This window comes from Cuculus canorus, chromosome 17 (assembly GCF_017976375.1).
Source record: "Cuculus canorus isolate bCucCan1 chromosome 17, bCucCan1.pri, whole genome shotgun sequence".
NCBI lineage: Eukaryota > Metazoa > Chordata > Aves > Cuculiformes > Cuculidae > Cuculus > Cuculus canorus.
Window position 1 is genome coordinate 9,398,434 of NC_071417.1, and position 16,491 is coordinate 9,414,924.

Sequence of the window (16,491 nt, forward strand, 5' to 3'; positions counted from 1 at the left end):
AAGCTGAGGGGAAAGGATGTAAATAAATTGCTAAGTTTAAAAATGTCCCTTTTCACGCTGAGGAAAAAAAAAAACAACCTAAATAAGTTGCCATGTTTAAAAATGCTTTTATCCACACTAACGCTTAAAAAGCCCCCCTTCCAGTGGCAGATGTGTGCCTTCCTCCCCATCACATACTCATCAACATTTAAGGAGGCACAATTTAAATCACCACAATCACAACCAGGAAAGGGCTGACCTTTCCATGAGCTAAAGCAGAGTGATGGATTTCCATCCCACCACAGGTTCTGTCCCCCCAGACACGATGCGGGTCTGTCAGCAGTGCTTCCAACAGCAGTCTCGGGGTTGCAGTGTCCAGGCCACTCACACATGGCCCTCTGCCCAGGTCCCCAGGGGAAGGAGAAGCAGCCATGAACCAAACCCCATACCAAACATCTTCACCCCAACAGCCCAGACCTGCTGCTCCTCAGAGGAAAAGGACCAAGCGCTGGCTCCCTGCCACCACTGTGGCGTTTCCTTGGTGGCCATGAAGTTCAAGGTGGCCTTGGTAGCACCTTGGCACGTACCAGGTTGTCAAGCCCCAGCTCTGCTAGGAACATTCCCAGCCGTCCCCCAGGATTTATTGGGATGTACCCGTAATAGATGGCATGAAAGGGCTGAAAATCAATCCAGGCAAGCATCTGCCAGGGTCTGGCCTGAGCTGCTAATTCACCCAATTGCTTAAGTGCCCGGAGAACATCACTCTGGCCCGATAGAGCTGGAAGTGCTGCAGCTGGGAAGAGAGGTTTCTAAACCATTTTTGTCAGCCTAATGCTATTAAGGTGCCTGGTAAGAGAAAGGATGTTAGTGGCCAAGTCTAGCCCCATCTGCTAGTGGTCCCCATCAGGGCACGTGCATCCCCAGCACCCTCATTGTTCCCAAGTCCCTGGAGATAGCCCTGGTTTGCAAGTGAACACAGTTCATCTGCACAAGGATGTGTCCCCAAGCCTCTCCTGTCATCCTCAGAAACCCACAGTGATGCTCCCGGTTCACCTCGTTTTGCTCCTTGGAAAGCGGGTTGGATGCTCCTGGGTTTGCACTTATGGAGAGTCCAGGTTTGCTGCTCAGCTGTTGTCACCTCCTCTGTCATCATGGGAATGCCAACCCCTCCTCTGGGGAAAGTGCACAGATGGGGACAGCCTGCCAGTGCTTCTCCCCAAATCACAGGTGATGTTGGGGAAACTTCACCTCCAAATGTCTACCAAATCTTGAGGGCACCAAGTCCTCTTGCTGGCTTTAGTCCCCACCTTCGCAGATCTCCTGCTACCCAGACAGAGCTGAGCAAGCTTGGGAAGGTCAGTGGGGAGCAATAAAGGAACTGGAGGTTTCCGATTTGTGCTGCAAGGCTTTGAATTGGACATCGCAGGGGTGGAAAACAAAGAAAAAGAAAGAGATGAAGTGGAGGGAGATACTCTTCATGTGCCGGTGGCAGCGGAGGTTAAAGAGAGCTGTCACATCACAGGATGTAAGTGGGAGTGATGGTGGTATCCTTGCTGAGCTGCTGGGGCAAAGTTGAAGGAGGGCAGAGGGAGAAGAAGAGTAGGGGAAGGACAAGTGTGCCATAGGCCGGGATGAACATCCCCCCACCCCCCAGGGATGGACCAGCATCCTTGACTGTGGCTGGTTGGTGCCAGGGCAGTAATTTTTAACTGAGTTTTGGCGTAATTCCTTGTCTGAATTAAACATCAGTGTACTCCACCTCCTTCCCCATGCTGCTGCACACCTAGGATGTCGTTGAGTGTTTCAAGCTGATTAGGAAAAGAAAACATGGGAGATAAACAGGGATGAAGAGATGTTGCGCTACTACTGCCAGTGGCTGTTCCCCATCGTAACCATCACTCTCCGGCCAAGGGACAGCAGCCAAAGCCCCATCAGCCAGCAGCTGCTTCCATGAGCACAGGAAACCTTGCAACACCCTTGGTGGCCCTGTGGCTGCTGCAGGACTGAGAGATACCAGGGACTAGGAAAATGTGGGGTGGCTGATGCCATCCCCTATGGTCCCGTGACACACACCGTACAGGTTCTGCGGTGCCAGCTGCGTCCCCCAACCCCAGGCAGGTCACCAGCCTGTTGCTCAGCATCTCTGCGCACCACCAGTAGCGCCACCCGATAGGTATGCAGAGTGCCGGCGCATAAATGCCATCCCCGTGTCACTTTTCAAACGATTAAATATAAAAAGGCCCCGGTGCAGCTCATATTTCAGCTTTAACGTTGCTGCCAAATATTATCACGTTGACGTCGCTTGTAAAACAAAAGGGATCGATAATGTTCTATCTCGAGGAGAGCTGCTCTAGCACGGGATCAGCTTGACGTGCACCAAGCCATGATACCTGCACCTGCCAACTCAGCACCAGAACTCTGCCACGCACCCCTGCACCAGGGACCTTCTGGCTTTTGTTTTCCCTTCTGCTGGGTTTTTAGTTTGGCAGATGGTTAACGCGCTGTGCCTCATGCTTCTGCCTTCTAACGAGAGCTGCACCCAGCAGGGCTGCAGCCCAGGGCAGGTCACGGGTCGAGATGATTAATGATGGGGAGACTGCTGGCTTCTCAGAAGTTCACAGGTGGTTTTTGGCTGGCAGGAAAGTTATCTCCCCAGGCAGGGAGAAGAAGCCGTCACCAGGGGGTCCAATTAACATCTGGACTAGATGACCTGCAAAGGTCCCTTCTAACCCGAAGCATTCTATGATTCCATGCAGCAACTCAGCTTAAAACTGCCGCACGTATGCAAACAGGTGGAAAAAGGGTTGGTTGTTCCGGATTTGCTAGAAACTGCTGCATGAAGCAGTTTCAGGGGTATAAATAAGATATATTCGGTCTCTATAGCATGTTTTGATCTACTTGCTTTCACTCAGGCAGGTTTTCCTGCCTTGTTTTCCTGCCTCGCTATCTCAATAGGCTTGTTTTTCAGAAAACTTGCCAGCTACTCGATCACAGCCAATTTGCAAGGCCAGGTCATTAAATACACACCGAGAACAGCAAACAGCTGGGGATGAAAGCGATTCCAGCGCATGAACTCCAGCAAGGTGAGGACAGAGCTGGGGGTGCGTTAACATCCTGTCCCTGGGGACAGCAGAGCTTTGGAGATAAGGCGCTTGGCTGGGGTGTTGAATGCATCCCCTGGAGATCCCACCTGCCTTTCGACTGAGCAGGAGTCCTGCATATCTGAATAATTCGGGTTTTGAAAGGAAAATACTCTTTGTTTGCAGGCTGAATAAAACCCTGATTTGCTGAGGCTCTCAGAGCTGCCTGTACCACTCAGGGTTTCCATGGCAGGGCTCTTATCAGGTAGATAATGATCAGCTTTTCAGCTCTGCCTATCTAGCCCTTAATTAATAATGCTTCCCCTCAGCCCAGGAACAAAGCAGAGTGATAGAGAGCCCAAGATTTTCTTAGGCTCTTTCTTTCATAGATTCAGCCCATCCTGTTTACAAATACCCTGAAGGCTTCTCCTCAATAGCAATTCCCTTTGACCCAATAGTAAGTCTTTTTTGCTTTTCCTTGGCCAGAGCTTTTCTTTTCTAGCTTTAACCTGATCAAGATGAGTCTTTTTGGCTTTGACAGCTTTCGGAAGGAGCTGGCTTGTTGTGATGTTTTTCACAGCCAGAACACCTGAGAAATCAGTTAGCTCTGCAACCGTAATGGATTCGGAAAGACTGCTTGGCTCTCTAAAACCAGATAACGGCAGTTTCCATCTTGACTCCAGCTACTTAATTCATCTCTGAGGACAGGGCTGGGCTCCTGCTGCCTGATCAGCCCTGGGGGAGGCGAGGGCAGCTCTGAAAGCAACCGGCTCTACCCATGACCTTTGGTGAAGGGGGCTTTGATTCACCGCCTGGCATCCTCAAACCATACCTGAAAGGTGCCCTCTGCCTCCCACCCAAGGATGAGGATGCAAAAATGGGTTTGCCTTACCCTGGGTAGCAGTGACACCCTAGCAAAGCCTCCACGCCATCCCATTGCTTCTCAGCTCCCACTGCTTCCTGCCAGGCCCGTGTTCTGCAAGAAACTGTTCCCAGCAAAGATTAACTCCACCTGGATCACAGTAAAAACCAGTTCTCCACCTCTGACTCAGTGCAGCTGCTGAGGTGAAGGGCTGTATCAGCATGGCAGGGACCGGTGGGTGGGTTGAGCCCTTTCCCACCCCAGAAGGGACCGCTGCAGCATCAATTTTAGTCTCGCAAAGGCTTCTAAGTCAGAATTTTCCCATATTTCTTTGATTGCTTTCTGCCAAGCTAGACCTCATTTCCAAGCACACTTTTTAATCCAAATCCAGGCCCCATTTTGTGGGGACTCATTGAAAATGAGCAGTAATATAATTTCATCTAGACTGATTAAACTAATGGAGGCAAAGACCAACTAAGGACAGCCCACCTCAACATTTGCAGATGGATTCTTTTAGGAAGACTGAGCTGAAAACAGTGTTTTCAATTCAAGCATCACCACAGGGGCTGACCCAGCACCCCACCTCCAATGCCCAGCTGTCCTGCTGAGCTGCATATAACTCGGAGGAGAACCATCCCAAACGCTCATCGGAGCACACAGAAAATGCTGCTCGTTGGAAATGCCATCTCCAGCAGAAAGCTATGGCTCACGGTAGCTGAGATGAGCTCAGTGCGACAACTAAGCTTTGATTGAATATGTTGGTTGGAAAATAGCAAAGCCACAGACCTGAAGCCATGGGCCAGTAGGATGGCAGTGAAGAAGATTAGACCTATATGCATGTTTCTACTTAAATGCCACTTTCCCCTCCCAGCTGGGTGACATTGGCCAATGTGAACAGGCAGGCTGAGTGTGCAATGAGCAGGTAAACAGTTCTATTATGGTTGAGCCCAACATCAATCCAGTTCCCGTGTGCTGGGGGTACAGAGGCCATGCCAGGCCACTCCGTCCCAGACTATCAGCAATACCACAACACTGAGTGCATTTGTTATTCTGACACAAAATACTCCGCTCCCTGTTTCAATTATGCTCACTGTTTGCCTGTACATCCTTTATTTTTGTTTAAGTGCAAGCGGCGTCTACTGGAATTGGGGATTTATGGTGGCTGCCAACCCCTCAGCTCTCCAACTGCTATAAGTTATGTTCCTATTATGCAGCATGCAATAAAAAAGGCTGATATTTATTCTTTGGATTTTTCTTTCCTGAGAAAGTCACCGGAACTCACACAACCACTAAAAGGTGGCTCCGTATTTCACAGGCGATGTCACCACTGCTACTGGCAGAGTCAGGGTGTGGAGATGACTCCATAAGGTGGTCAGGAGGAGGTTAGCATCATGTGGTCATTTTCGCTGGCCTCTCCCACTCGGGACCCAAAGCAACCCAGCGGAAACAAGACTAGCTGAAACCTCAGTTTCCCCCAGGGAAAGGCTTTGTGGATTCTCCAGACCCCACTGTAGACCATCTCCAGCCCCTCCAAAGGGGTTCTGCATTGAGTCAGCAGCCCAGAGGAGACGCTGGCCCCAGCTCTATGCATCTGAATAAAAGAATAACAGTTTATTTTCAGGCTGAGCACCGATGAGATGAAAGCCATTGATCTGAGCTCATAATTACATTGTTATCTGTGCCCTACGAGATAAAGAGATTTCTAGCTGCAGGCTTTTTGAAAAGCTGGGCTTGAAAGCAGATAGAAGAGGGATTTATTTAGTTGAGCTTCTCTAATTTTTAAGTGAAATGTTAAATAGTAAAAATTTGCTTTTATTTATTTTTATTGTCTCCCTAGAAGATGGAAACCCGTCGAATGTTTCTCTCCTCAATGCCGCAGGGGAGCTTCAGTGCCCTCCTGACACCCCGGGATCACACAGGGCATTTTATGAGAGCTTCATAATGTGTTCTTTCAATGAACTATACCCCCAGAAGTAGGTTAGAAGAGGGGACTACAGCATGTTGGTGTGGATTGTGTGGTCGGATGCTGCCATGACCTTCTGGAGCAATGTACATTTTAGAGAGGAACCATTTGTCCATTCACTGTATTTTGTATCTCCCACTCCAGGAGCGGAGCAAGAACCCAACAACTTCGTCCACACCTTCAGCCCAGTGCTCTCTCAGTGGGAGATATCGGCTCAGCTCGCTGGTCCTGTAGCTGTTTTCTCTCTGAGTCTACTGGCCACTCTCCAGGACCAACAAGGGACCTGCTTCCATGTCAACTGCTTAGCGTGCCTGCTGTCACCCGTGTTTTACAGCCCTCTCAATGAAGAGCAAATCTGTATTGATTTCAGAACAACCAGAGCTGTAAATTACTGTTCATGACTGGTTTGGCCAGTACCGAGATGAGAATCTATTGATTGCAATGAAGGTCTAAATCTAATTAGCAGGCAAGGAAACTAGTTGGAACAGCAGAAGGATTCAGATGTTCTGAGATGTAATTAAAACTGCAAAGCTACCTACAAAAGCAGAACACGCAAATAATGGTCCTGATCAAGCGCGATTTGCAATCCAAGGGCTTCATTTTCAGAGAGACTGAGAAGAAAATGGGAGCAGAAATATCAATCACGGGGAATAAAGGACCCTCTCTTATCCCCGTGGGTTCACTCAAAATGCCTCTTTCTCTCTTTTGAAGCACTTTCCATTCAGGACTTCACAGCCCACAACAGCTGTCGATGCCTCACCCGCAATTAATCAAGGCAGCATCTTAATTGCAGGGGATGCAGGGATGCTGCTCTGGTGCTCAGCCGGGACTGGGGGGGACCAAGCTGCTGGAACCCCTGGGCTGGATCTCTGGGCTAGGACCTCTCTACTGGCCACTTGCTGCAAGACCATCAGCCAGCAGCAGAGAGAAACGACCAATGGGAAGCTCTCATAGTGAAAAGCAGGGATAAAAAGAGGTTAAAGCTCAATTTTAAGGCTTCTAGACATCTCTGGGAATCATTTTTTTCAGAGCACAAAGGTCCAACTAGGGTCCCACCACCAGGATGGAGGGTGCTGAGGGGACACCAGCCCTTGTGAGCATCCTTCCATACCTGGAGCATCAGTGACATCTGCTGCTGTCTTTGGGTATCAGCCATGCAGCCTCCCTCCAGAGCTCAGCTCTGTCCCCACGACCCTCAGAGGGTGTGGGTGTCCCCAAAGAAGCGAGGCCACCACTCATGTCCCCCTATCCAGGTCTGGGTGATGGCCCCGTGGAACCACCGTTTGTTGCCTTCCCAGGAGCTCCAGCCACCTGGGAAGGCAACCCAGGATCTGCTGGAAACTGAGCCTAAAAATGCCAAAATTGAAGGGAAAAAAAAAAAAAAAAAAAGGAAAAAAAAAAATAAAGGAGAAAGGATTTGCTTTTGTGGTGCAGCAGCTGGGGCGGAGTGTGCACCCGCAGCGTGCAACAAGAGCTGCAGCTACAAGGGGAACGGCTCCATCTCCTCCAAGCTGGGGAGAAGGGTTGGAGCATGAAGAAAGGCACCAGGAGGTTCATTTCTCATGAAGCAGGTTTGCTTTACAAGAGAATCGTAGAATCCCTGGGCTGGAAAAGACCTTTGAGAGCATCAAGACCAACCGTACCTGTCCACTACTAAATCAGATCCTCAAGCACTTCATCCGGCCGTCTTTTAACTCTGTCTAGGGATGGTGGTTCAATCACATCCCTGGACAGCTGCTCCAGTGCTTTATAACCCTCCCAGTGAAGAAGTTTTTCCTAATGTCCAATCCGAACCTCAAAGGGGAGCCACAGAACAAAGCAGCAACCACCTCCACAGTCTTTCCCAACAGCACACGCCCATCGTTTTTGCACTCAACAAGATACAAAGCCAAGAGGGAACCCATGGATATCTTGCCTATGCACGAAGGTTTTGAACCCAGACTGCACCCCAACACTCATCATCCCCATTACCCCCAGGGCGGCAGGAGAGCAAGCTGAGCTCTGCAGAGCCAACGCCTTTCCCTACAGAGAAAGGGCTGCACCCAACCACCCAAACCCCTCAATGCCTTGCACCTAGAACTTCCCAGCACTCCCAGACCCACCACAAATTCCCAGAACGGGGACAACTGCCCACCCCTACCAGCCCAAGCCAGGGTTCATATTCCCACAGGGAATGAAAGAAGCCAAAACCCAACATGTTTGTGTTTTTTTTTCCTTTTCCAATAGTCTCACTTTATTAGATACCACATCAAAAGAGGATGTTGTGCTGCATGCAGCGGAAGACTGGAATATTTCTAATTCCTGTGTAACATTTTCTTTTTTTCTTAATAGTTGTAAACTGATGTTTTGCTGTAAAATCACTGCATGCGAGTTTGAATGCAAACAGCAGTAGAAGAGGCTCTTTTAATTTTTTTTTTTCACCATTCCCAATCCATATGTGCATGCGTTATTTACAATGAAAAGAAGTCATTCAGGGCAGAAATTACCATCAGAAAACCTCAGAAGAAGAGGGTGGCAGAGAGAGACAAGGACTGTGGTTTGCACAATAGCAAGAAGGGGATTGGTGAGTTGCACTTTGTTTTTATGGGTGCAAAGAGATGATTTGAGTATCGTTTCTCTGAAGGGAAAGCAGGCTGAGTGGAGAATGGCAATAAAGGACGTGGGTAAAGGAAACCTTAATTTAATTGTTCTGCACACATAAAGGAGGCTGGGCTGCTGCAGGTCTGGAATAAAATAAGGAATTGCTCACTTTGGGGTTTTTTTTGTATTTTAAAAGTAATTCATCCCCAGCCACACATTTCCCCAGCACAGCTCAAAACTGCCCTGTGCTCAGTTGCTGCTGCAAAGGGTACAGGCAAGGGCCATGCACAGGCTGTGGGTGGGTCTAACACTCTGGAAAGGAGGACAGCAGCATCCTACAGCCAAACCTCCTCTGCCCAGAGCAGCGAGTGGCCTGGCAGGGCTGCAGGAAACAGCATGAGACACAGAGGGAAAGGATCCAGAAGAACCAGGTCATTTCAGTCTGGGTCATCTTCACAGCCCGTGCCAAGGGCAGCGTGGCTCAGGATCTCTGGGGCATTGCTTGTACAGAGTCAAGAACTGCACGAAAAAGAAGGGGAACATTTCCAAAGTGTCCTGTCCCATTGTATTCTTCTGTCCATCATGGCCCGAGCAGCTCCCAACTCAGTGTCCACACCCCAGGATAGAAGAGAAGAGCTGCCCCAGCTCAGGCTGAAAACAGCAGAGGATGCCCATGGTGGTTTGGATTTGCTTTCCCCATCCACAGTCCAAGGGTGTCTCCTGGTGGAGAGCTGGCTACAACAAGCTGGCAGCACCCAGCCAGGGCTAGAGGGAATGCAGATTTCCTTGGATACGCAAGCCCAGAGCTGGGGAAGGGCTGCTCTGAGACAGAAGCATCACTCGGCACACAGAGCTTAGCATCACACAGAGACGTTAGCATCACTCAGCACAAAGCCTCCACCAGCTGCAGAAACCAGAACCCGGCAGAGATGCTCAGAGCAAATTCTGCCAGGGGAAGAGGTGGGGAAAGGAATAATCAAAAAACCCAAAACTTCATATATAGAATGGGAAAATAACTCATCCAATTCAAAGGAAATAGCTCTGCCGAACAGCTAAATTGAGAACACGCCATATGCCAGCACACTAGAGTGACGGCTGCAAGGGAATTCATGGGGTGACAGCGTGAACCAAAGGGACTGGAGTTCAGGTTTCAAACACCATGCGCAGTGTGTGGCTGACCAACACCTTCCAGTAGTGCTTGTTGTGTTCCTACTGACAGTGCTATGCTTGAGCTTGTCCAGAGACAGCAAACCAAACCCAATCAGCATCAGTCTGAAAGGGTCGTGATTCTCCTGCTATCAAGAATAAATCAAACACCTCCAGATGATCATTAAAGTGCAGGTTGAAAACAACGATTCATATGCAGATTTGCAAAACAACACAACCCCAGAGCTGGAAGACTAACTGTTCCAGCTAATCTCAGCGCTTGAAGTATTTTTAAAGCAATAATCCTAGCACACATCAGCTAGTTGGTGGGAAGGATCTTCTCCCTCTGCTTCCCTCCTGCATGTGGCATAGCAAACGGTCAGCAATAGAAAGGATGGTCTGAGGAGGGTGCAGGGACTGCCCTCAGGATTCAGCTAGTCACTACTACGCAGCTAGGATGCGAAGAGGAGGTAGTCACAAGCTCAAAACATGGGTGTGCTCCTACAGCAATGGAGCATGCGAGTTCCTCGGGCGAAAGGAACCACACGTAGAGTCTGGAAACAAACACAAAACCAACCCAAATCTGTGTTTCCCTACAAGCACAGAGCAACTCTCTATTTCTCGTTATTGTTATCATATTGTTGGTGGATCCTCTCAGCAAAGGATGTACCACAATATTGCTCAAGTGTACCAGATCGGAGCTAAAGCTCAAGCAGGACTTGCAGGATTAGATCAGTGACAGAGGCTTTAGCCTAATCACGACAACACGGATACCAGGCTACAGTTACGACCCACACCAAAACCAAACAGCTTTTTCATTATTGCAGCTGAGGTATCGATATCACACAAGGAGAACAGGCTGCTCTGACACCAGTGCTCGACCCCCGCCACGCCGGACGAGAGCACGGCCAGGCTGGTGGTCACGCATCCCGCTGGGAGATAAAGGAGCCACGAGCTGGTGGAGATGAGATGAGCCACACGAGCAGAGGGCTGGAGGAACACAGAGCATCACACACACAACAGGAAGGCGATTCACAGCGCACGTGAGACTAGTGAGAAAGAGGAACAGTCAGAGGGTAACTATTGCTTGACAAAATCGCACACCAGGATAATTCAATGACCCCCTCCCCCCAGAAAAACAAAGGAGGTCAATACAAAAGATCTGGGTTAGTTTTCAGGTGGAGGCAAGGACAGGGCACGGAGGATGCTTGGAGGAGGCAGAAGAGCACTGCTGCCCTGGGACCAGAGGCATGTAGCAAGGCATGACTGTGCTGGAAGACGGACACCAGAGACCTACAGGGGCTTGGCAGAGGATGGGCTGTTTGGGGAGGTTCGGGTAGCAGCCCCCTTTAATCACTGGCAACGTGGTTCTCGTTTTGGAGGGTGTGCCAGCGTTCAATCTTCTTGTCCTTGTTCTTCAAGCATTCATACCAGTGTTTCAAGCGCTCCCCCTTAGCCGTAATGCCAAGTTGACAGCCTCCTGGAAGAAAGGGAGGAAGAGAGACATCATATTCAGAGACGATGTCAACTTTCCGGTAAACCACTTCCGTGAGGACAGACTTCACATTTGGGGTATTTCTCTCTCCACTCTTCGATTTAAAATCTCAAGAAAACAACTGCGGTCTGCCTGCACAGAAGACCCCACGGGATGCTGGAGCAGTAGAGTGGGTGTGCTGTATTTGATGGCCTGATAGAAGCACCCAACCAACCCGCATGGTCCATCCCACCTCAAAGCTCACCCCGGGTTCCTCACAGGGCAGGTGATCTACACCTCCCTCCCATCCAGTGAGCTCTATGTCAGGCATCAAAACCACACCCCAGAGCACAGGGACTTGCAGCTCACCAATGTAATCATTCGACTTTCCGATGTCGTAATCCCAGACAGAAATGTCCAACGACTTCTTGGCCAGATCGCTGTGTTTTATATCATAGAAGAACTCCTGCACAAGAAGAACACCCACATTACGCCAGGCATTCCAGGAAATTACACCCGCAAAACTGCAGTGAAGGAACTGCAAATGATCTCTCTGTACAGCCTGAATTCAAAATCCAGAGAGAGGATATTTAAAATACACTAATGAAGAGCAAAACGGTCCTTCCCTGCGGCACCTCTCCTCCCGGGATCACAGCATACTGCACAAACCCACAAGCTGAGCTCACTCCTTGTATCTAAGGGAGCATTTTGTAGGTGTCCCATCAAGGCAGCACCATGTGCAGGACCCCATGGGGATGCTCAACCCACCCACAGCTCCAGCCGGGTGGCAAGGAGTCAGCAGCACCAGCAGCAGGGAGGATCTAGCGTGTACGGCGCTTCCCAGCACTGAACTGGTGAGATCTCCCATGGCAAAGTCATCTCTTAAATATTCCTTGGTGCAGAAGTGGGAAAGGAGCCTAAGCAAGGAACCAAACCTCACGGAGTTCGTCTTCCACCTCCTCCACACAACACAGTAATTAGCTACGTTGATTTAATAATAAAATAGATCCAACCCATTTAAAGTAACTTAAAAAAAAATAGATCTATCCTCACCTCATTAAACTCAGGATTCAATGTTTTCTTCTTAATCTGTGTCTTGTGCTTGGCCTTTTTTCCCATGTCAGGTTTCAGCCAACTGAGAGCAACACAAAACGGCTCAAAACTCAAGTGCAAGAACAGTGAGAGCTTATAAGCTTAAAACAAAGTGAGGATTTGGGGTAGAGAAAAGCAACTTGAGATATTTAAGGCTAGCCAATCTTCCTTCCCTCCTAAAATTATCTAAAATAAATATAAAATGAGTACAATCCTGAATATTGTTGTTTATTTTCCCTTTGGATTGCCAGATGAGACATGGAAAACCATAAAGACCTGTTTTGTGCAGAGCACTGAACTCAGTAGAAACCTTTCTGGGCAAGCATCTCTTGATCAGAGCGCGCGGGTGTCACTTGGAAAGCAGCGTGCCTGTACAGGCACTATCGATGTTCCTCAAACCATACATTGCTCCCAAGTCTCTTTTCCCCAAGACATCCTAAAAGAAATGGTTGTAGGTGTTTTAGGGAGCAAGAAATGGATGAGCTCTGTGTTTTGCTAGGGAGGAACTTGCCGAGGCTGACAGTGGGGAGCAGCTGAAATGGTCAGGGAAGGTGGAAAATGAGCGGCCAGGCTGGTCACCAGGAGACGAGGGCAATTGTATGGCTGGGCCACAGAGCCTGGATGCTGGAAAATCCAGCCAAGAATGTGTGAACACATATAGAGACGCAAAGGAACATTCAAAAATAAAGCTAAAATTAGCCCATTGGTGTCTAATACCATGCAGACCAGTATACCCAGTCAAGGTAGGGTCAGCTAGAGAGCATGGGAAAAACTAGGGCTTGGGCTTCACAGTCTGGCTGCAGACCCCAACTAAACTGTAGAGCTGGTACTAATTAAATCCATGTTGGAAGTTGATTTAAAAATGCAAAGCCATCATCTTCTGTTTGAGGGAATGGAAAATGTAGAAAATGAGAGACACTGAGAAGGAAAATGACTTGGTTGCACTCAGCTACAAGAAGATGTGCAAAATGTTCAACACGAGTTACTGCATGAGTTTTAGGGAGAACAGAGGTTTTTTTCTGAAGGCAAAGACAAAACAGCAATGAAAACCACAACCAGGAATGACTGAGAGGGCCTCTCCGTGTTGCAGTTTATTAGCTTTGAGTTAAAATTATCTTATGTTGGCAGGAGCCTCTGCAGCACAGGGCGCTGATGGGTGCTCTGCTGCTTGAGGAGACCTGCTCCGAGTTGTAGCAAGGCATCACCAGCAGAAACCACAGCAAACATCACTGTCTGGATCAATTAAGCCAATTTGTTTGCAGCAGATATGTGTCATGGGACAGGGACAGGCACAGCAGGACGACTCCTGGGCTCCCAGATGCTACCAGCATATGGGCTTATGGGGCAGCAAGAAGGGCACAGGCTCCTCGTCAGCCATGGAAGGACATCAAGTCCTCTCCACTCTGCTGGCATCGTGGATCAAAGCAAGGGAGAAAGACCTCTCATCCTCCAGCTCTGCACCTACAGGATGGCCGTAGGGTCTGTGCATTTGAGATCTTATGGGGAATGGGTGGACCTAAGGTCTGGGTCGGTTTCACCAAGCTTCAGCCAAGACAGGGGCATTACCATCTTGCACAGGCATTATCAGTGGGCAGCTCAGTCCTGCATGAGTCTCCATGGACTTGGGAAAGCCTCGTCTCTCTCCGGTGGCTTTGGAAGGAGCTCTCAGAGCATCGGCTGCTGCCTCAGGACAGCTGGTGACTCCACAACCATGCATTATGACACTAAGCCATCCCCAGCACCTACTTACAGTTTAACGAAAGGGTCAGAGTATCCGTTGGCATCCATGGCTGCTAAATGCACACAGCGTACGATGCCGACAATCAAGCCGCCCTGCTGGGTGCTGTACATGAGGGACACGAGGATCTTCCCACGTTCCTCCACATCCCCACCACGATCTACCTGCAAGAGGAAGCACCCAGAGATCATAGAATCACCAGGTTGGAAAGGACCCACTGGATCATCGAGTCCAACCATTCCTAACACTCCCTTAAACCATGTCCCTAAGCACTTCATCCACCCATTCCTTAAACACCTCCAGGGAAGGTGACTCGACCCCCTCCCTGGGCAGCTGTTCCAGTGCCCGATGACTCTTTCCATGAAGAATTATTTTCTGGTATCCAGCCTGAACCTCCCCTGGCGGAGCTTCAGGCCATTCCCCCTTGTCCTGTCCCCTGTCCCCTGGGAGAAGAGCCCAGCTCCCTCCTCTCCACATCCTCCTTTCAGGTAGTTGTAGAGATTAACAAGGTCTCCCCTCAGCCTCCTCTTCTCCAGGCTAAACAACCCCAGCTCTCAGCCGCTCCTCATAAGACTTGTTCTCCAGCCCCTCACCAGCTTCATTGCTCTTCTCTGGACACGCTCCAGAGCCTCAACATCCTTCTTGTGGTGAGGGACCCAAAACTGAACGTAGTACTCAAGGCATGGTCTCACCAGTGCCGAGTACAGAGGGAGAATCACCTCCCTGGACCTGCTGGTCACACCGTTTCTGATCCAAGCCAAGATGCTGTTGGCCTTCTTGGCCACCTGGGCACACTGCTGGCTCATGTTCAGTCGGCTGTCAACTATTACCCCCAGGTCCTTCTCCTCTGTGCAGCTCTCCAGCCCCTCTTCCCCCAGTCTGTAGCACTGCATAGGGTTGTTATGCCCCAAGTGCAGGACCCGGCATTTGGCCTTGTTAAACCTCATCCCATTGGTCTCGGCCCAGCGGTCCAGTCTGTTCAGATCCCTTTGCAGAGCCTCCCTACCCTCCAGCAGATCCACACTTCCTCCCAGCTTAGTGTCATCTGCAAACTTGCTAAGGGTGCACTCAATGCCTTCATCCAGGTCATTGATGAAGACACTGAACAGAGCTGGACCCACTACTGAGCCCTGAGGAACCCCTCTTGTGATGGGGACACAGGGGCTGAGTGCAGAAGACTGTCAACTGCAGAGCAGAAAAGATAAGATGGATATAAGGGAACCTCATATCTCCATGAGGGGGTGAAAAAAAAGGGGGCTTGTTCATGAGAGATGGGTGAATTGTGCATGTTGTCCTCCCAGGACTCTTACCTCCTCTTCATATAGTGCCATCCCACGGGCTGAACCAGTTGTTCCAGCACGCTTCATCTTGGATAGGGAAGCGAAAAGGAGACTACCATGAGTGACCGCAGCTGGGGAAGTCCTACAGCAAAAACAATCCCGAAAGCCCAGCCCAGCTCTTTTACTGGCCATGGGAGTGGAAGGGGCCTCAGATACATTCATCTGCTCCATCAATCTCCACATCAGCAGATTCGGCACCTCACTCAGTACATCCGGGAGCAAAGCTCGGGGATGGAGCAACCTGCCCTCTCCTCCACAGTGACACACATCAGCATAGACTGGCAACACCAGCAGATCTGTGGCCACCAGGGAGATCCCTGGAGTCACTTCTCCTGGATTCCTACCACACTCTTATCTCCTGGCTTTGACACGTAACATCAGCCCAGACATGGGTGGGAATCCAATGCCTAAAGACACCAGTGAAGTCAGGCACTTACAGCTCTTGGCTGGTTCCCGCTCCAAGCTCACCACTAGCTCCCTCACGTGCCATTTGTTAGCAACCTCAACGTTAATGGTAGCAGAAAGAAATTTGACAGAAACTCACAGGTATTACTCTCTCCAAGCAGATGTTGAAGTTCTTTTTCTGATTGGCTTTGAGTTTTTTCAAGGAAACTCTAGTTTCTCCAATAAACTCATTGTGACCAAACTTGTCTTCATCACACACGGAGATCCTGAAGTGAACAGAAAAGGTGAACATCAGCCAGGCTGGAGCAGTACCTGACTCTGAAGCACAAACACATTCCTGCAATAGCACTGCTCGGGGGGTGGACAAAGCAAAGTACCACCAAAGCCTCCATCCACCTGGTTCTCCTCTGACCAAAAGTGGTCAGAAAACCCAACATCTGTTTTGCCAGAAAAATCAACGTTTTTAATATGTACACTGCAGTGGGGCAAGAAATCAAAAGGGAAAAAATTCCTAAAGGAAGGAAATACCAGAAATTTTAGAGACATCTGAGTGTTCTGCTGGGACGCTGTCAAACTATGTACAGATATGCAATACACAAACCTCTCTGCTGGTAAGAAAAATTATAAGGCCAGTAATTTCATATTAAATAACAGAGTCAAAATGCCTTTCTTTCTCCTTTTAAAAAGCCCCATCAAAATCAGCACAATTCATGCGATGGGTGTTGATTTTGATCACAATGTTTGTTGATTTTGACCAAACCCACTTTTCAGGGGCTCTGTCAACACCTGCACTTCACTGCTGGTGCCCCCCTGAGGAACAGTGGCTTGCAAG

General features: G+C 49.4%; 1 protein-coding gene across 7 annotated transcripts in view; it reads right to left on the minus strand.

Annotated features, from left to right (window-relative positions):
- Positions 1-8,091: 8,091 nt before the first annotated feature.
- RPH3A (rabphilin 3A) overlaps positions 8,092-16,491 on the minus strand; it is a 69,972-nt gene continuing 61,572 nt past the window's right edge. For all 7 annotated transcript variants that reach the window (XM_054082446.1, XM_054082449.1, XM_054082452.1 and 4 more), the window contains 6 exons: positions 15,799-15,925; positions 15,225-15,281; positions 13,927-14,078; positions 12,138-12,219; positions 11,454-11,550; positions 8,092-11,090 (listed from right to left, as the gene is read on the minus strand). In XM_054082446.1, coding sequence (XP_053938421.1) covers positions 10,960-11,090; positions 11,454-11,550; positions 12,138-12,219; positions 13,927-14,078; positions 15,225-15,281; positions 15,799-15,925 — 646 coding nt within the window. In that variant the 3' untranslated portion in view covers positions 8,092-10,959. The remainder of the gene's footprint in view (positions 11,091-11,453; positions 11,551-12,137; positions 12,220-13,926; positions 14,079-15,224; positions 15,282-15,798; positions 15,926-16,491) is intronic.